The sequence below is a fragment of the Castanea sativa genome, chromosome 5 (assembly GCF_040712315.1).
Source record: "Castanea sativa cultivar Marrone di Chiusa Pesio chromosome 5, ASM4071231v1".
NCBI lineage: Eukaryota > Viridiplantae > Streptophyta > Magnoliopsida > Fagales > Fagaceae > Castanea > Castanea sativa.
This window is the reverse complement of record NC_134017.1, coordinates 3,484,025-3,505,056: the sequence shown is the minus strand read 5'-3', so window position 1 is coordinate 3,505,056 and position 21,032 is coordinate 3,484,025. Positions and strand designations below refer to the sequence as shown.

Below are 21,032 nucleotides of genomic sequence, written 5' to 3'. Positions count from 1 at the left end.
ATTAGGTTCATGATAAGTTGTAATTCGTCTACATTCAAATTTGTGATTACTCGACTGCAAATCGTAGATTACTTCCCTGTTGTTTTACCAATAGAAGTCTATGGCTTCGGGGGGCCATGGCCTCCCTTGACTTTCAAAAATCCTCCCTCCATCTTTGGACATAGATTTCAATAATGGCCCTTACTAAAAACATTTAATGCATTTATATATTTAACTAATGCGATTTGTATTCCCTTTAATTACTCTTATATCATTTATAGCTCACTAAATTAAAGTATATTAATTCTATATATATCATAAATAATTTAATTATATTTTACTTTTATTAAATTGATTTGTATAATTTCGGACTTGTCTAGACTTTTTTATTATTATTTATTTTGGCAATGATGTAAAGACTTATTTGATATAAATATTTTTGTTTAGGTAAGAAAATATATATCAAATGTTAAATCAAAATTACAGATATTCCATGTATAAATATAAACACTAAATAAATATTATATATGTGTGTGTTATTCAGTTATTCTTTAGATTTATTTTTTTATGTATATATCTAGTTTGGCCGCATTGAAAAGATTTTCTAGCTCTACTACTGGCTTCACTAATACTTTATTTGTGAGTACATATTACTTTATCGATTTTCCTTTAATGTTAAACAAACATTATATCATTTATCTCGTCACCGGATCCATACTATTCTAATATTCAATTTAATACAAATAAAAATTAAAGTTTCATTATTATTTGTACCGTTTTACTTGGACTTTTGGTTTTATTTCTAGATTAGGCTTCAAAAAATAATGCCGGTGCCACAGAAAATAACATAATTTGTGCCACAATATTTTCACGTGGCAAGTTGTGAGTCGTAGAGGTGTGATGGTGAATTCACATGGGGACACACCTCTACCACCACAACTCGCAACATAGGCAAGTTGTGGCACAAATTATGTCATTTTATGTGACATCAACATTATTAAGCTTCAAAGTGTATCGATAACTATTCATTTTCTTTATTTTTTTTGGCTGATGTCAAGTTAAACTTGACCCTCAAAAGACACAATAAAAGGCCCTAACAAGGATTAAAAGGAAAAAAGAAAAAAAATTAATTTAAAAAATGAAAATATATTTTGGACCAAACTCCAGTGATAAAGTGTATATTTTTGTTATTTTAATTAATATTTTATATACTCTTCCTCTTACCTTTTTTTTGGAACGCCTGTCATTTTGTTTTGCATTCCTTCTTGCCACTGGTGAAAAGTGGAACCAGCACAAGCAGATCCTGCTCCTGCAAGTCTTGATCGTGATAAGCACCCCTGAAGTCTTGGAAAAGAAAGATGATGCTTGTTCCAAGTAAGATCAGTAGATCACTAATTCATTTATGGCCTCTTTTCTTTACTATTGAATGGCCTATAGCTCAATATTTGTTTTAGATGTTCTAATGCTTTTGCATTTACATTCGTCAGTTCTAGCCGGTATGTTCTTCTCAAGGAAGAGAAAGGCAATTGAAATTCTCCCTGAAAGTGTGAGAACGCTTTGGAGCAAGTGGGAGCTCCGAAGTTTGGTTATATTTAGTTTTTGCTTGCAATGCATTCTCATGGTGATTAGCGAACGTAGAAAGCGCTCAAGAAATAACTGGATCAGAGTCGTTCTGTGGCTTGCTTACTTGTGGGCAGATACAATTGCAACAGCTTCACTTGGTGTGCTTTCCAGCAACCAAGGTGAATCTGAAGGTCGTTTTGTAGACCCAAATTATGTTATAACAGTTTTTTGGGCACCATTTCTTCTTCTGCACCTTGGTGGCCCTGATACTATTACTGCCTACTCCTTGGAAGACAATGAGTTGTGGCTAAGGCACTTGCTTGGGCTACTTGTCCAGGTGGGAGGAGCTATCTATGTTTTCGTTACAACATGGACGAGTACGAATTCACTTTATATCATGGCAATTCCAATATTTATTGCTGGAACCATCAAGTATGGAGAAAGGACATGGGTTCTGATGTCTGCGAGCAGTGAGCATTTTAGAGACTCCATGCTTTCTCCTCCTGATCCGGGTCCCGATTATGCGAGATTAATGGAGGAGTATAAGTCAAAGGAAAAGGAGGGGTTCGACGTTTTTCCAGAAAACAACCCTGAAACTGGCAGAGAAGAGAATTATTCTTATGCTGATGTAGAAACTAACAGCAGAATTCCAGATGCAGCCCTTCTAAGCAAGGCCTACATGTTCTTTGAAATTTTCAAAAAGCTGCCTGCAAATCTCATCCTAAGCTTTCATGATATCCATAAGAGTCAATACTTTATCGAGAAAGATTCTGAGGAAGCTTTCAAAGTGATTGAGGTGGAGCTTGGATTCATGTATGATGTGTTCTACACAAAGGCAGTTCTGGTTCATTCTCTTAAGGGTGCTATTCTTCGTTTGATCACTTCTATTAGCACTTTTGCGGTATTTGTGGCTTTCTATAAGATCGAGAAGCATATCTACTCGAGGGTGGATGTAGCTATTACTTACATGCTGCTAGTTGGAGCTATTTTGCTAGAGATTTATGCAGCAGTAGTACTAGTTTGCTCAGACTGGACGACACTATGGCTGAGTAAGCATGGGAATTTGGGGGATATTTTGTATCCTGTCATCTCATTGATTTCGGGGTCTAGAAAAAAGAGATGGTCTAATGCCATGGGACAACACAACCTAATAAAGTACTGCCTTAAAGACAAGCCTGCCAAGAAGAGATTTAACCAGACGTTCTTGTGGATTTCAAAATTATTGGACAAGTATTGGTACAAGATTTCAGTGGAAGTTCCTCCAGATTTGAAAACCTTGATTTTCGAGGAGCTTCAAAACAAAATACGTGATAATCGTTCAGAACAAAGAACTCTCAAGAAAATTTGTGCTTATAGGGGTGACGGGGTAATTGAAAAAACTCCAAATGAACTTGGCAAAATCGGGGATGAAAATCTTAATTTACTCAAATGGAGTGTTACGGAAGAATTTGATCAAAGCATTCTTCTTTGGCACATTGCAACAGATCTCTGCTATCATTGGGAACAGAAAGAAGATGCGTTATCTGTTTGTGATCTATATTGTAAGGTGAGCAAGTTGTTATCAGACTATATGATGTATCTTCTTGTTATGTGCCCCTTTATACTGCCCAATGGGATTGGGGAGACCAGGGTCAGAGACACATGTGCTGAGGCCCTTGGATTTTTCAAGGAAAGGAAATCCATAACGAATGGAACCCAAGCTTGCTTAAAGTTAAAAGAAGTGAAAACTAAAATTCCACCATATAAAGTAAAAGGAGATAGAAGCAAGTCAGTGCTATTTGATGCTTGTAGGCTGGCTCATTCTTTGCAATCCCTGAAAACCGATTTTGGAAAACAAAAAATGTGGAAATTGGTTGGACAAGTCTGGGTGGAAATGTTATCTTATGCTGCATGTCAGTGTCAATGGAGGGATCATGCTCAGCAGCTTAGGCGAGGTGGAGAGTTGGTCACTCATGTCTGGCTTCTTATGGCTCATTTTGGTTTAACTGAACAGTTTCAAATTTCACAGGGCTATGCAAAGGTTAAGTTGAGTGTGCAGTGATTGTGTGGTTTTTAATGCAAAAATAAAAAGGGGGCTTGAACAAAACTCTCCTTTGTTTGCTAAGAATAATTGACTATGGATGCATTTGTGATGGGACTGTTAAGATTTTAGTTGCCAAATCTTGTGCTTGTACTCTGTTCTGTTTATGCTTTAGCGCGGCCTTTTTACCTTTATTTTTTAAAAGAATCTATTGGGTTTTTTTTTTTGGATTGAAAAACCTGTTGGCTTGTATCTTATTTATCATGTTGGCTGGTGCTTTAAAGATTGAAGTCTATAATGTTACACTGCACATACCATAGATGGAAAAAACATATTCAATCCTATCAATTCCCTCAAACACACCTAATAATAAATAGGTATACCTCACTATTTAATAGATGAGTTTAATAGGTATTACACAATTTATTATCCATTTAAATCGAGTACTAAAGGATACTCTAGTGGATAACTCTTTAGAAATTAACATTATTTTTCTTTTATAAATTTTTTTAAAAGATAGAAAGTATAATCCTCAAGATAGTTTTACTGTCTAGAGTTTTTAACTTTCCACCTTTTTTTTCTTGAAATTTTTTTTATACAAGGGTTGAGATTGAATTTTTTTTTTTTACTCTCAATCTCAACCCTTTAAAGCTAATGCATGTGGGGTATTGCACTTGATCTAAATCCCACGAGCCACACTATTGTTTGTAAATTGGATGTGACTAAAGTAGTGCTTGTGTAACTCCTATGCCACTGCACTATTTCACTAACTTTTACATTTATCAACAGTCCTTTCAGTAAAAAAAATTTAATTTCAGCTAAATAAATTATTTTCAAACAAACACTTAGTATAGAACAATGTAATTCCTCTTCCTCATCTCCCCCTCCTTTGATATCTTTGTAAGATCATCTTTATCCCACTTTATTTCTCAATTCTCAAATTCATCTTAGTTTTTCTTTTTTGTCGTGACCAAACAAACAAGAAAATGGGAAAGAAAGAAACGATTTGTGCACAACTTTACTGGCTCTTGAAAATTGAAAGCCTGAGGAAATTGAGCTTCTTTTTTTTTTGTTGCCAAAAGTAGAAATTGTATTCATAACAAAGAAAGAAACTTATACATATAGGACGAAGGATGACACAACCACATCCACATATATCTAATTACAAGAAAACATCTGACTCATCATGAGAGCAAATCGAAAAAAACAGAGCAGACCCAGAAAAACAGAGCCAAAGTATTTAACTTTCATATATTATCATCCTTCTGACTATCACCGCTTCTTTGATCCTGTTGTTGTGAATGGGATGAATTATTATAAGGATTGGATTTATTAAAATTAGTGAATTGGATTAGTTCTTCAGGTTCGGATTTGTTGAAATTGTGGAACAATTTTTTATTTTTATTAAGAATGTTGTGAAACAAAAATCGGCACTTGGTTTAATTCGACTGGGCTGGGCTTTATAATTTTCAAAGTTTATAATAACGTGTTAGTACTTAGCGAACGTAGCAGCTTAAGTAAGATTATTTTGACATAATATCAAAAATTTAAGATTAAATGGACACATTCTAAAGATTAGAAACTAAATTAACACAACTTAAAACTTAGAGACTAAATTTGTAGTTTGCAAAAAGAAAAAAATTTAAAGGTTAAATTTTTTTAATTTAATAACTGAGTTTGTTTAACTGAGTTAGCTTCAATTTTTAACTTTCTACCTTGTCTATTTATTTATTGTGAAAGCAGATCCCACATGGTTAAATTAAGAAAAGTAAAAGAGAAGTCCTTTCCCATTGCCTACTATCAAGCTAATTAAATCACTCGCTAGATGTGACAATTCCAAAAATGCATTTCAGCTTCTGAATTCCTCCGTTACCGGATTCTACTAAAACAGTTTGTACACCAAAGCTTCATTTCAAGCATATATTCAACCTCTCAAATGCTGACCGATCACTTTTCAAAATAATACAACCACGATGGCAACTTCATTTACTACCATTCTCTATAATTTCTCTCATTCCCTGTCTGATGCCATTTTTCGTTTCATTATCGACTTTGTTATCATCATCATCATTGTAATCGGCCTAACCATTTACTACTGTTTCTGTGGGACAGAAAAAAATAATGACAACGACTACAAGTGGATTAAAAATGAATGGAAGTTGCTGAGCCTTCTTCAAAAAGACGTGGAAAGCGTTTCGAAGTCCGATTCTGAAATGGATAAGGAAGTCTATAATTTCTGGCAAACCGAAGAACCCAACCAGGGAATGACAGCACGACTAAAACCAACTGAGGAAGAATGGTATAAGAAAAGCACAAAGTTAGAGCGTCTCTCTTTAAATCTTGAAGACACTGATAAAACTTCTAAAAGCATGTCTGGAACCGCTATTCGTGGCTTCAAGAAAGAAATAGATCAACTCCTTGGTAAAAAGAAGACGGAGGCTAGAGACATCTACAAAACACTGGAGAATTTAAAGTCTAAGATCATAAAGTTGCAGATCAGACCAATTGATGATGAACACAGCGCTGATGATGCGCACAAAGAAGGCAAAGATCCCATTGCTCATCTCGTTGATGATGTGAAAGAAGTAGACGAACTCATTCCTAATGTGAAAAGAGAAGACAGAAGCTTTTCTGCTCCCCCTGCTGATGTTAGAGCTGAAATACAGAAATTCAAAATGCATCTGGCACTAATCCGTGCTTTCCTGACTGATTTACAAAGGTTTGGTCTCAAAACTCAAACGGAAAAGGCTTGGCTGGAGGAAGCAAATGAGATAGTTTCTGATAAAGAAACTATCAAAACTTTGATAAAGAAAACCAGAAATCCACAAGGGATGAGTTTATATTTACTCCTAACTCGGAGAGCAATGAATGAGCTTAGGGACGAGATGAAGCGTATCAACACAGGGTTCGATGAATTCCTCGAAAGAAAGGTGAGGTTCGGTTTTCAATCTATCAGACCATTCATCAGAAGAGAAACAGAGCCATCAAAATCCGACTCTGGAACCCTGCAACGGCAGGCATCCAAATTGAAGACCTCAGACGATGGCTTCCATGTTGAGTCTTATGTAAACAAGCTCAAAGAGTATGAGCTCAAAGATTCTGAAAAAAAATATCTCACAGATTTATACAACAAGTTTAACGAGGTCCATGGAAAATTTGAAATAGCAAAATCTATAGAAGGCATAACCAGTTCAACAGAGGAAAGGTTGAAGCAAATGAAGAAATTGACTGAAGATACAGAGTATTATTTAAAAAAATATACAAAGAATCCAACTGATCTGGGTGGCATTTGTAAACTTTGGAGAAACCCTGAGAAGACACTTCGCAAGAAGTTGCAACAAATCGACGGCGCTTTGGATATTCTTGCAAAAACTACGGAAGCATATAGCTTTGAAATTGGGGAAGAGATGAGAGCAGTCGGATTGGATGATGACATACAGGAAGTGGTCTCAAAACTAAAGAAATCTGGAGACGATGCTAAACATTTCGTTTGCATTGTGGGGATGAAGGGTATCGGTAAGACCACCCTGGCGAAGAATATATATGATTACAGTGATATTGTGGATCATTTTCCGGCTCGTGCTTGGGTGACTCTAACTGATCAAAAGGCCAACGACTACGATGACGTTTTTAAAAATCTAGCAAAGAAGGTATCAGACTCAGAACCTAATGGATCACAGAAGGAAGAGAATGGAGGAGGAGACTGTGAAATAAAGGTACGTAATTTAAGGTTCATTTTATGTTTTTATTTTTATTTATTTATTTAATCTTGTTAAGAGTTGGGATGTTTTCTGCTAGTTATTGACTGTATTGTGATAGTTACAGACTTACAGTACATTTGGTGTGCTTTCTGTTTTGAATGAAATACTAATTCATGCGTAGCAATTTTACATTGATGAAGTTTTTTTGTTTTACTGTGTTTTTTTTTTTTTTTTTTGGCTAGTGTTGTGTTATTTACAGTACATTCGTTGTACTTTCTTTTTGGTTGAATCACATGATAGCTTTATTTTTAAAAAAGGTACGTGATATTTTTGCAGAATAAGAGGTACCTTGTGGTTCTCGACAACTTCACAGCAGAAAATGAAAATGTCTTGAAAGCTCTAAGAGAAGCATTCCCAGCAGGGACAGATGGGGGTAGAATTTTGCTCACCACACGTGACAGGTGTGTAGCTGAGGAAGTTGATCAGAGTATCGAACTTCATCATCTTAGGTTACGAACCAAAGAAGAGAGCTGGAGATTGTTTATCCAGATGGTGGATGATTTTGGGTCTGCTACTAATGATGTAAAAAGACTAGCTGAAGAAATTGTTGGAAGATGTGTGGGCTTGCCACTTCAAATTTTGCAATTTGGGTATCTTATGTCCGGGAAAGATGTGAAGGATACAAAGTTGTCAGAATGGCTGAAGCGCATCAATCCGCCTCAGAAACCATGGCTTGATCATATCCAGGGAGTAGGAATTCCTGATAGGCCTGATAATTGGAAAAAAGTTTTTCCTTTCTTCAATCTCTTTCCTGGAGACTGTGAAATTCCTGCAAGGAGATTGGTCGCTTTGTCCGTTGCAATGGATGATTTAAAACAGTTGATTGACCTCAACTTAATTCAAGCTGTTGAAATAAATATTAAAGGAAAAACAAAGAAATATCGCCTGCCCAGTGCTATCAGAGAATTCAACTTCTCTGAAAATAAGAGGCCAGAGAATCGTCTTGCTGATCTTCTTGACAAGAAGTCTGATTGTTTCAATGATATTCATGGTAACGGTACTTTATCACCAACAAATCAGCAAACGTACAAAGCTTTAATCTCCTATCTCTCATTTGATACTCGAGAAGGAAATATACCTGGAGAAGACATAGGGAAGTTTCTTCAAAAGGGCATTGCAAGTGGTTGTTTCCAAAGTTTAGAAGTTCTTGATCTTGAACATGTATTCAGGCCTCAATTGCCCAAAACCTTAGGAAAATTAGGTCATCTCATGTATTTAGGCTTAAGGTGGACTTACCTGGAGGAAATCCCACCATCCATAGGCAACCTAGTGAACCTTCAAACTCTGGATGTGAAGCATACTTATGTCACAACTCTACCTAAGTCCATATGGAAATTGCAGAAACTTGAACGCCTATACTTGAACGAGAGTCATCGAACTAAATTCGTATCTCAACCAAGGAGCAGTTCCCTAAAGGATCTACAAATATTATGGGGTTTGTTCTTGGATAATGCAAGTGATATAAAGAATGGGCTGAACAAGCTGAACAAGCTTAAAAAACTAGGACTGGCATTCGAGCTAGAGTTGTCACAGCAACACGAATTGGCAAATTGGGTGAAAGGTCTGAATTCCCTCGAATCTTTGAGATTGAGATCAGTTGACGAGAACGGTGATGCTCAGGATCTTCGCTTGGATAATTTGTCAGGCCTTGAAAAGCTCTCCAGACTATATTTGTTTGGAAAGCTAAAGATTCCTTCCATCAAAGATCTATTTCCAAACACTTTGTCTGACCTTACGTTGTCTGCCTCGGGGCTTGAGGATGACCCAATGCCAACATTAGGAAAGCTCGACAGTCTTAAATCACTCTGTTTCTACTTTGACTCTTATAAAGGAAAACGGATGGTTTGCCAGGGCTTTTCCCAACTTCAAGTTTTGAAACTTTGGTATCTAAAGGAGCTAGAAGAGCTGAAGGTGGAGAAAGAAGCAATGCAAAAACTGAGGGAGCTAGAGATCAGGAGCTGCGAAAATTTGAAGGTCTACACTGGTTTTAAGCACTTAACGAGTCTCCAAGAATTGAAATTGACAAAGATGTCATCAAATTTCACCACAGATATAGAGAAAAGGAGGTTAGAAATTTGGTATGCTCACCCTCCCAGGATCACAAAGTCAACTGGTAGTCCGAGTTGAGTGGAACAAAACTCTGGCATTATTGCATTCTAGGTATGTCTTTCTTTTCAGTTCTCTGTTTCTTCTGATGTAGCCTTCCTTCAAAGTTCAAACAAATACTGAAATATTTAACACTGCGACTTGTTACAGATTTCATTATCATCTGTCCCTTAGTGTTCAAGTGGCATTGGACGAAAGCAAGAGAGTTGTTGGTGGATGATTGTCAATCTTCTATTTGGATCACCATGAGGGTACTTGTTTTTCTTTCAAATGTCACTTTGTTTCAATTCTTGCGTTCAATAAGTGGTGTGCTAGTGCAGATTAATTGAATAAATTGGGAGACTTGGTTGATAAGAAGTTCTCCCACATGTTGGTTCCTTTGTTGTTATTTGTATTTTAACTCTTTTCGGAGAATGTTTCTGTCTCTCTCAGTGGTGGTGACGTATCTTCTAGAATAATAAGCAGCTTTGTGGTTCTAGTTATTGCTCCTATCTAGATAAATAGATGTTTTGACTATTTCATACCTAAGTTCTTTCTGAAATGAAATGGAATTAGATATGCAAAAATGAATGATAAGAATAATAATCAATTCATTAAAGGAGCATATGAATATTTTCAACTAGATCATCTTATCATCTGAAGTTAGCCAAATATGTAGTTCCATCACTTCCCAAACAAAAAAGAAAACTTTGTAAAAAGAATAAACACAACAAAGATTAGATGCATTAGTCATTCCCAAACTTCCTCCTTCAATCAAACCACTGATTTTTAATGTCAGTCTTCTTAAAAAAAGATAAGACTTATTTGTTATCTTCATAATAAAGATAAGATAGAATCACATAAATGAAACATCACAAAATACGGAGTATGTCATTACTTTCTGTTCCCAATAAACATGCTCTAGCTAAATATTCACATAAACCCTTTTATTATATACTCAGTAAAAATATTATCACCAGAGAAGAAAAACAACAGCTTGGAACTGCCATCAAAAGACATGAGGCACTATCATGGAACAGTCACGTCATTGCCACAAAAGTAGACCACGCCATCTAGAATTTGGTCATGGTCACCAACTCACCATGCAGATGCGCACTTGCTTGATACTTTGCTTCCATCTTGTAGTAGGATTGTGAGTAGGTAAGATTGAGCAGGTTGAGGAAAAATATTTCAACAAATCAATATCATATCATATACTATATATAATAGCAAAAGTCTTTTCCTGCAATTAAGGAGGTGTTGTCATGTAGGAAAAATGCTCATCTAAAATTCTGCCGCATATAAGTTAAAAGGCAATCAATTATGTTGTTTGGCAATGCTACAACAACATTTAAAAGCCTCTCATTATAAATAAAAAATAATAATTGGTTAAAATAAGATGTACACAAAGATAGAAATAGAGAGAGGTGATGAGGCCTAGGACACGGAGAAAGAAACAAGGAAAGAGGCAGAACGGTAAACACTACTTCGATTGGACATTAAAAATAAAAAAGTTTCAAAACACAATTTTGCAGGCCCAAAACCTAGGCAGAACGGTAACAGAGAATGCACGGAGTGGGGAATAGGGAGAAAAAAATCTAAGACCATAGACGAAGAATAATAGAGATCGAAAGAGAGATAAATCTCAGGGCATCCACCACCGTCACGCAGCTGGAACCGTTATAGGTAAAGGTTTTCTTTATTTTATTTTTAAAATTACGTGATAACTATGATTTATGTTTGGGTGTTTGGTAGTATAGGTTCAATTTAGGCATTTGGGTTACATTTGATTTTGATTAAGGTTATTATATTGGATTTGGTTTATGGTTTGGCTATATGTGTTGTTCATTTGGTTTTCGTTAATTTTTCAATCAAGTTATAAAGTAGAGAGTATTTTTGGTCTCTTCAATTTCTTTACACTTCTTGAATGAGCATTCTTGGCAAAGAGTTTCCAATCATTTCACTCTGTGTTTATCAAGTTCAAATTTAGGTTTTTGTTTTTAACTCTCTCTTGGTTTTAGTTATAGATTTCATTTGTCATTGATTGATTTCAATTCCGATCTGTGTAGTAAAAAAATTAATGGGTTTTTCTTTAGCTTTTCTTTTTATGGGTTTGTAGGTGGAAAGGCAAATCATTGGAATTTTTGTTCTTAATTTTAATTTCTTGGGTTTTGTTTTGTTGATTTTTTTTTTTTGTTAGAATTTTTTTTCCTTGTTTGGTAGATTTTTATTAGATTTAGTTCTTGTTTGCACCTGAAATTTGAATTCATTTAATTATAGCATAAGAAACGGTTAAGAATTATGCAGCAATTCTTTTCTTCATACCCTTTTCTTATTTACTTAATTTTTTGTTTTATTTCAGATTATGAGAGATATAATTTTTCTGTTTATAGGTTATGGTATTATAATCTCTGAGCATCCTAATACTCTTATATCAACATGAATTGCAAGTGTTGTAATATATGTGATTCTAATTTTGAACTCGATTGTAAGTGTAGTTTGCAATACATTTGCCTCTATTAGATTGCCGCCTATTCAGTGCAGCCTTATTTTTGGAATACAAGATTGATGAAAATTGAAATGCTATGAGTATACATTTTTATAGGTACTACATTAAAAAGCTTCTATTTTTTTTTTTTTTTTTGAGAAACAAAAGCTTCTAATTTCATGTAATGAATCTGAGTCCTAATTTTAAGTAGGCGTAAATGTACTTTTAATCCCTACATTTTGCACTTTTTCCATTTTAGTCCCTACATTTTAATTTTACCATTTTTAATTCCTAAACCAATTAACACCTGACATTTAGGTCATTTCCGTCAGTCAACCGATGAAAATAGCTGATGTGGCTGACGGTGTAATAAAAAATAATATAATCGTATAGAATATAATGCCACGTTAGCATATAAATTTAATTTATTAATTTTAATTAAATAAAAACAGAAATAAAACCAAAAATCACTAAGATTAAAATCTAAAAAGTATCTTGACTTTCTCTCTCTGTGGGAAGAGATCACAAACTGGGTTCAAATTATTTTCTCTTCCATCTCACTTTGTTAAATTAGTTTTTCTTCTCCCTCTCTCTCTCTCTCTCTCTCTCTCTCTCTCGTGTTTCTCACTCTCGTGGTAACTAGTGGTGTAGTGGCTCGTGGTGGCTGTGGTGGGTGGTGGTTTGGGTGGATGGGTTGAGATCGAGGTGGGGTGAGGTTGGTCTGGGGTGGGTGGGTTGAAACCGACTGGGGTGGCTTGAGTCATGGTGGTTGGGGTTGAGTTCAGGATGGCTGGGTTTGAGCATGGGTTAGGGTGAGTGGGTTGTGAGCCGGCTGGGGTGGGTAAAGGTTGGGTTGGGTTTAGGTCAGGCTAGGGTGGGTGGATTGAGACCGGCTGGGGTGGCTTGAGTCGAGGTGGCTGGGTTTGAGGTTGGGTTGGGGTGGGTGGGTTATGAGTTGGCTGGGGTGGGTAGAGATCGAGATGGCTGGGGTTGAGATTGAGTTGGGTTTGGTTGTGGCGGTTAGGATAGTGGGTTGTGGCGACTGTGATGGTGGGTAGTGGTTGTTTGATCAGTGGAGGTGGTGGCTGGATTTTTCTGTATTTGGGCAGAAAGAAAATTTGTGAGTTTGGGTTCGGGTGGAAAGAAAATTTATGAGTTTTTGTGTTTAAGTTTATTGGTTGGGTTTGTGTTTATGTTTGTTGGCTGGGTTTGATCAGTGGAGATGGTGGCTGGATTTTTCTATGTTTAGGTAGAGAGAAAATTTCTAGGTTTAGGTTCGGCTGGAAAGAAAATTCTGTGTTTAGGTTTGTGTTCTTGAGTTCTTTTATCTGGGTTGGAGTTCTTGTTTTCTTCATGTTCTTCTCGAGTTTTTTTTTCTTTTCTTTTTTTAATTTTTTTAATTATTTTAATATTTGTTTTTAATTTAATTAATTAATGTGTGATTATATTATTATTTTTATTTCATCGTCAACCACGTCAACTATTTCCGTCGGTTGACTGACGGAAATGACCTAAATGTCAGGCGATAATTGGTTTAGGGACTAAAAGTGGTAAAATTAAAATGTAGGGACTAAAATGGAAAAAGTGCAAAATATAGGGACTAAAAGTGCATTTACACCTTTTAAGTAATGAGCTTGACCATTTAGGTTTATATTATACAAATAACAACTGAACGCCATGAACAAGGAAAATATTTGGAGTTGAGAAATTCAAAATGCAAACATTATAGATCACCAATTTTGGGAAAACTAAATATCAAGAAACTTATTAATCTATTGTTCTTGGTCTCTTACTTTTTCCCTTTTTAATTAAAGTCCAAGTTGTTCAAGTAATAGGAAAGCTATTACTTTGTTAAACAAATAAAAAGTAATAGCATAATCTTAACATATATACTTAATTTTATCACAGATAGATCAAATCAATTGGTGTATATTTGCATTGCATGCATCTATGATTTTGTAAATTTTAAAGACCCAAAGGAGGAGGAGACCAGATCTGCATTTAGAATTCATCTCCATCTAAACTGAAAAAATATTACTACTACACAATCATTCATTTTAAACTCTCTTTTTCGGTAGATGATGTATATCTTACATGCCCACATTGTCTATCATGAACCAAGAGCCCCTGCTACAAATAAATAAATACTATGAACAATGTTAATGTTTTTTGGCTAAATGTATAAACGTCTAATTACTTAAAATTTTATTTCTAAGTTTTATTAATTCATTTTCAGTATTTGAATTTATACAAGAAAAAATTACAAAAAGATTAACATAAATACTAATTTTATCTATTAATGAAACTACCCATAACTCATCATAATCAAAACTAATTTATTTGAATAAATAAAACATTTCCATCATTTTTATCTAATACTAAATTTTTATTATTATCTAATACTGATTAAAATAAATTTGATGCACAGCATAAATTCAACTAAATTAGATTAGTTTAGCATGATTTTCTTTGGGAGGCCTATTGGTTTAAGCTTATTGATAAACTTTTGCTTCCTTGAGTCTAAACTGTTAGTACTTAGTAGACCACCCTCGAGAGTTTCTAAACATTCTTCTCTATCAAGCTTTAGCCATGACATTTTCCTGGAGTGTTGTTCATCCAAACTAAAAAATAATAAAAATAAAAATCATTACTTAGTAGACCACCCTCGAGAGTTTCTAAACATTCTTCTCTATGAGGCTTTAGCCATGACATTTTCTTGGAGTGTTGTTCATCCAAACTTTAAAAAAAAAATCATAAACCTCATTTAGTGAGTTCATTGGTAGTAATTTTAGCATACGATTAAGATGGGTGATCACACCATAATATGATGTGTCCTCACAAGTGCAATGACCCAACTTGGTGGATGTATTTGTTAATACTAATCGCTAATCAGTGCAATGCACGAGTTAGGTTAATAAAAATTAAAAATCTATTTTGCATGAAGAGACATCAACTTGAAAATGAACAGGAAAAAAAAATTAAATTCAAAATTACAAACTTAATCTCACAATGCCATTTTAAAAAAAAATACACTTTATTCATATATAATTGTGTAAGAAATACAATTAGAGAAAGATCATTAATTAGTCTCGTGCAATTCATCTAAAAGTAATAAAGTTAAAATAACTTATCTATACTCTTTGAAAGGCACTAGAAGAACATAATATTCACTTCAATGATACATTCATCTTTTTGAATGAATGTAAAATCCTCAAAATGTTAAATTTGCTCAATAGAGATTCACCAAAGTAAGAAATGACACACATTTCTTGAATCTAAGTCATATAAAATGTGCAACATATGCCTGCAACAATAACTACAAAGGAAATTGATCATGCAAGACTGCATATTTTACATCAAGATTAAACTCAATTTCCACTTAAAATTGAAACTTACCACAAATCCTAGTATTAAAATTTTTGGAATCTCATAAAATAAGGCTAAACCAATTAACCAAACAAATGGGTTGTAGAGAACAAACTTTAAGGTGAATAAGCTATCTTGCACTTATGTTATATGACTATTTAATAATCCTATCAGATCTTAACGATGCTCATAATCCTTTGTTTTATTAAATATATGTAAAACATATAGGTTTAATAAAAACAAACTTTTGGTCATATGTTTGCATTAGCTTCAATTCATTCTCCAATCTACATTAGTTCTATGGGGAGTAAAAGAACCCGAGTAGGCATTTGGGCCTTTGGGCTCCGACAAGAAGGACCAATTCGTTCTTGATTAAAAGGCCGTTAGGATTGCAAATCGGCCCATACGCTGAGGGTCCGAGGATGCGCCCGAGGATAAATCTCTCCTCGGATAGACTCGGGAGGACTTGGAGATACGCTAGAAAGATCAAGGCAGAGTTCCAGAAAGACTGTTGGTTAAGAAGGGGATCCCTGTACCCTCTAGATGCACCGATGTTAGAGAAATATCTTGGGAAAAGGCTGTCACCTCCACATTAAAGATGCTGCACCTACCTCCCTGGCCGCATTAATGGGGAAGTGACCCCTGAACAGTAGAACTAAAACTTTTAGTTACTATTTAAACACTTAAAGAAGGTGGTGTCAGAGGAGGGGGATAAGATTTGTGCAACACGTGGATAAAGCACTAAGAGAAGAAGTATTTAAGGAGGGAGAAGGCCAAAGAGAAAGGGGGGATTAGTGATCAAAAGGAACTAAGAATTGTAACCTTCAAGAAAAAAAAGAGAAATAATACAGAAACTGTCCTCGGCTTATGTCCGAGGAAGCTCCTTTGCAATAATCATTTACTATTCGCAAGTGTTTTTACACCTTAGCCTGTCTATTAAGTTTCTAGTACCCCTAACTAGATTTCAGATCCACACTCTATAAATTTCATTGTTTAAGGCTCATTGGGCCTGAGCCCACAGTTGTCTTTGGGTCCAGGTGCAATTGTGCACTTACAAGTTCACTTGTAGAAAGTTCTCTAAACAAACTTTATAAACAAAAGTGATATATAGAGAACATCATAATAACATATAATGACAAAATAAATTCCTACTAACACCTTAATCACAAACAACACCATTAAGTATGATACAGAAACTGTGATCCAATACTAACTCCATAACCATATTTATCCACAATTCTTAAATTTTTTGGTATGTAATCTTGTTTTTCCTAGAACTCTTCCTTCGCCGTATCAAATCAATTTGCTTTATACTAAATTTTTGCACAGTGTGCAATGCATTTTGAATTTTATAATTGATACTAATATCACTTACTAGTTATTAGTTTTCTCTAATATTTTTAATAATTTTTCTTGTAATGTAATCTTTAGTGTTCTATTTTATACATAAAAAAAATAAAATAGAAAGACATTAAAAGTAGTTAGTGATTTGATCATATTATATGTGTTTGAAAATTTAAAAATTGCATGATATGTTAATTAATATAGCTAGGCATATTTCTTGCCTAGTCAACAATGTTAATATCATTTTGATAAAATGAAATTGCAAATATCCTTCAATTATATTTTTTACATTCTTGATTGTGTGTTATGAAATTTTTTCTTTCTTTTGTTAGACTTTGTTTCAATTGTTGCAAAAGCAACTAAATTTGAGTAAGAATACCATATTTCAAATCAATTTTTTCTTATATAAATCTTAGAAAATGACATCAAAATTTCATTATATTTAAATAATTAATGTATTGCTTAAAATAATAAATACAAAAAATAAATGTATCCATCATATTAGTACTTTTTTTAATTACATAGAATAAATGCTAAGATATTTTTTCCATATATATATATATATATATATATATATATATATTATTTATTTACATTACATGTCATTGAAATGAGTTAGAAAATCTAAAGAATTGAAATTAATTTTATTGAATTCACAAATATTTATTTTTGTAAGGGTCATGTTTTTATGTGATTAAAATATCCTTCAACAAATGCACTTTATATTATTAGTATTATTATTCCAATTAAAAATGATTTCTTATATAAAATATATAAAAATAAGCACATAAAATTCCTTTCATAAAAATAATTAGTACATAACTATAGACAATCAATATGTATATTTATTCCATTAGCTAAATCAATAAACTATAACTTGGATAAAAAATAAATTTTGTCATGTGGTAGCCTAAATAAAGATAATCTTAAGGTATGTGTCACATATATAAGAAACTTAATGTTCTCTCCTATTAGGTCTCTGCTTTTATATATATATATATATAAGAGTTCTTTGAGTACCAAAGTTCCAATTGTTATGAATATGTTCGTTCATGGAAAGATTATAGAATTGGAGAGAGGCGAATGAGATATTTACTAAGGTAAATACTAAAGAGTATATTTTACAAAGGTTCTAAAAGTCTAGACTATTGTAATTGTTCATTCTTTAGTAAATTTTCTATGGGGTCGGATACCCTAAAATGGTTTTTCATTTGAAGAGTTTTCAAAAGTTTTTCACTTCATCACTATGTGCTTTATATTGCTTTTTTTTTTTTTTTTAATATATAGTATTTTGATTTTGGTGAGACTTACTATGACTGTGCAATCTATCAAATTTTTAACTTTGTACTTATCTGAAAATCAGTCCAGTAATTCTTTACTCCACTGCTTAAATTTGGGGTCTAAATCAGAATTTTCACTGACCTCCACAAGTTGATATATCTCAAATCCAACCCAACCTACGGTACCTCTCTTCAACCCAAGTTGCCCAACCACTCAAAAAATCAATTTGAGACATCCAGTTGGATTAGATTGGTTTGTAATTAATGGCTAAATACACAGCCCTAGAAATTTGTTGATTTCCAATGAATCTTGGATTAAACATCACCTCCCCAGAATAAATATGTATTAGGTAAGCTTACTGCTGGTTCAATCCCATAGCATTTTTTTAACTAACTTTACTAAAGATAGAGAGATAATAGCACCTTTTTTGGGGGGGTTAATAAAAAATAGCATATCGCAGTACATATTATCCACATGAAAACTGATGAAAAACAATGAATATTAAAACTTGCGACAGACAGATTAATTACATGTTACTTACCCCCAAACAAGAATCCAAAACCCAGATAAAATTTCTAAAACTGGAACTTGTTTAATTATAAATTAAAAACAATCAAGAAAATAAAACTCAATGATTCAGTTTTCGAAGAGTTGATGATCAATTTTAAAATATATAAATAAATTATAATAAAAAAAAATAAAAAAAGAGCATTTGATCCTGAGAGAAAACCCATGTATATTTTAAGCAGGGACTCATAGTACTCTTTCCAAGTGCCCAAAGTGGTACCAACTTCTTGTTTTTAAAAATAAAATAATGAAACAGGAAAGAACGTCCTATCTTCCATCTTTATTTGCAAATTTTTAACCACCATGACACGAAAAAGAATAATCTAACTGCTCAAAATACAGAAGAGACATTACTTATTGCTTTCCCTTAGAGCTTAAAATAGCCCGAACAGTTTGGGAGATGCTCTACATTGTCGCTTTCTAAGTGCATCACTACCTCATTCATTTTTTTTATATTCTTTAATCTGAAGCCTCTATCAATCCCCTTCTATTTGGTCAATGATCAAACTGTACTACATAAAAAAGAACAAACCTCAAAAAAAACAAAACAAAAGCATCTTTTCTTTCTCTCTTCCTTCACTTAAAAACATTCTCTTTTTTTATCAAACACTATGACAATAGGAGAACCAGAACCAAACCACCCCACCTCAGATCAAATCATGGATTGGCTCGATACAGGTACAATCTTTCCAGCTTTCATGGATGATTCTTACAATTCAGGATGGTGGGATGAAAGCCAAAACATGAGCCAAGCTCTAATTGACACTAATTCTACCCTCACCTATCTCACCAACGACACTGCCAATATCACCACTTCCACACAAAGTGATTATGCAAGTATCACCAATCATCCATCACCATCTGATTCATCAAAGAAAAGAAAAACTGCCTCTGACCCACTTCCCAAACCATCTTCAAATCATCAGCGGAAGAATCACAACCGTAGGATCTCCCTGCAGGCAGAGAGTGGAGATGCAGCAGCTGCAGTTGATCAAGAAGTTGTGACAGACAAGAAATCAGTTGGAAACAAGAGAAGTTCTAATAAGTCTACAGGAAATAACTGTCATAACGGTAACAACAACAAGAAGAAGGAAGGCAGATGGGCTGAACAGCTCCTTAATCCTTGCGCCGAAGCCATCACAAAGAACGACATGTCACGAGTTCAACACCTTCCCTATGTCCTCAAGGAGCTCCGTGATGCAAAGGGTGATGCCAATCACCGCCTCGCTTGGCATGCCTTTGAAGCGCTGACAAAACACATATCCTCCTTTTCATCTTCTGCCGCTTCCTCCTCTAGTAGTACATCATCAATAGACCCAAAAGTTCTTACTTTTGCTTCCACAGATTCACGTATCTTCCAACAACCGTTGCTCAAATTCAATGAGGTAAGTCCTTGGTTCGCCTTTCCTAACAACATAGCAAACGCTTCTATCCTCCAAATCCTAGCTCAAGAGCCTAACCGCTCGGGCAATCTTCACATTCTTGATATTGGGGTCTCACATGGTGTTCAATGGCCAACACTGCTTGAGGCTTTGAGTCGCAGGCCAGGAGGGCCACCTCCATTAGTCCATATCACAATCATAGCACAAACTACTGAAGATGATCAAAACAAAGAGATGTCATTTACAATAGGACCTCCAGGTGACAACATCTCCACTAGGCTTCTCAATTTTGCCAAGCTCATGAATGTTAACTTGCAGATCAACCGGCTCGATGACTATCCATTCCAACGTCTAAATTCGCAAGTCATAAACACGGTCTTTGATGAGACCTTAATAATTTGCGCGCAGTTTAGGCTTCATGGATTGGATCACAATGCCCCAGATGAAAGAACCGAGTTCTTGAGAGTGCTAAGGAGTATGGAGCCGAAAGGTGTGATCCTAAGTGAAAACAACATGGAATGCAGCTGCAACAATTGTGGGGATTTTGCAAAGGGGTTCCCACGATGAGTGGAGTTTTTGTGGAGGTTTTTGGACTCAACGAGCTCAGCTTTCAAGGGGAGAGAATGTGACAAGAGGAAATTGATGGAAGGCGAGGCGGCTAAGGCATTGTCCAACAAGGGAGTGATGAATGAAGGGAACGAGAAGTGGTGTGAGAGAATGAGAGGAGTTGGGTTTGTTGGAGAGGCTTTCAGAGAGGATGCTATTGATGGAGGTAGAGCTTTGTTGAGGAAGTATGATAGTAATTGGGAGATGAGAGTTGAAGAGAGAGATGCTTGTGTTGGATTATGGTGGAAAGGGCAGCCAGTTTCTTTTTGTTCTTTGTGGAAGTTGGACACAAAAGACATTGACAGTAAAAACAGTTACAGGTTTCTATTTTGCTCTTTTCTGATATTCCATGTAAACTTTTAAGATTATTAAGCTACATAGATATATAAGCATGTGAAAAGGCTGATTAGGCAGTCTTTGCTTCTTGCAATATGCTTTATTTGTTTTGCAGCTACTTAGCTGAAAAAATTATCCTTGCAATATTCTTGTTCAAATCTTTTGAGGACACAGAAAAGATGAATTCTGAAAGAACTCCTTGACTTCTGTAATTTTAGTACTTAAATTGTTGTCCATCTTTTTTCTTCAATAAA

The 21,032-nt window shown here is 34.6% G+C and overlaps 2 protein-coding genes and 1 pseudogene across 2 annotated transcripts; all 3 read left to right on the top strand.

Moving 5' to 3' along the window:
• The first annotated feature begins 1,212 nt into the window (after positions 1-1,212).
• LOC142636640 (uncharacterized) lies at positions 1,213-3,763 on the top strand. The gene is made up of 2 exons (XM_075810911.1): positions 1,213-1,353; positions 1,467-3,763. Exons 1-2 carry the CDS (start codon positions 1,338-1,340, stop codon positions 3,581-3,583), a joined length of 2,133 nt encoding a protein of 710 aa, XP_075667026.1. The 5' UTR covers positions 1,213-1,337; the 3' UTR covers positions 3,584-3,763.
• A 1,985-nt stretch (positions 3,764-5,748) lies between these two features.
• LOC142636885 (disease resistance protein RPM1-like) lies at positions 5,749-9,861 on the top strand. Its single transcript, XM_075811174.1, has 3 exons — positions 5,749-7,278; positions 7,600-9,483; positions 9,580-9,861. Exons 1-2 carry the CDS (start codon positions 5,776-5,778, stop codon positions 9,448-9,450), a joined length of 3,354 nt encoding a protein of 1,117 aa, XP_075667289.1. The 5' UTR covers positions 5,749-5,775; the 3' UTR covers positions 9,451-9,483; positions 9,580-9,861.
• Positions 9,862-19,065: 9,204 nt separating this feature from the next.
• LOC142634550 (protein NODULATION SIGNALING PATHWAY 1-like) lies at positions 19,066-20,805 on the top strand (annotated as a pseudogene).
• The last annotated feature ends 227 nt before the right edge of the window (positions 20,806-21,032 follow it).

Coding starts and splice junctions, on each gene's coding strand:
- LOC142636885 (XM_075811174.1), top strand. CDS start 5,776: ATGGATAAGGAAGTCTATAATTTCTGGCAAACCGAAGAACCCAACCAG. Junction 7,279..7,599: donor GAGGAGACTGTGAAATAAAG/GTACGTAATTTA, acceptor ATATTTTTGCAG/AATAAGAGGTACCTTGTGGT.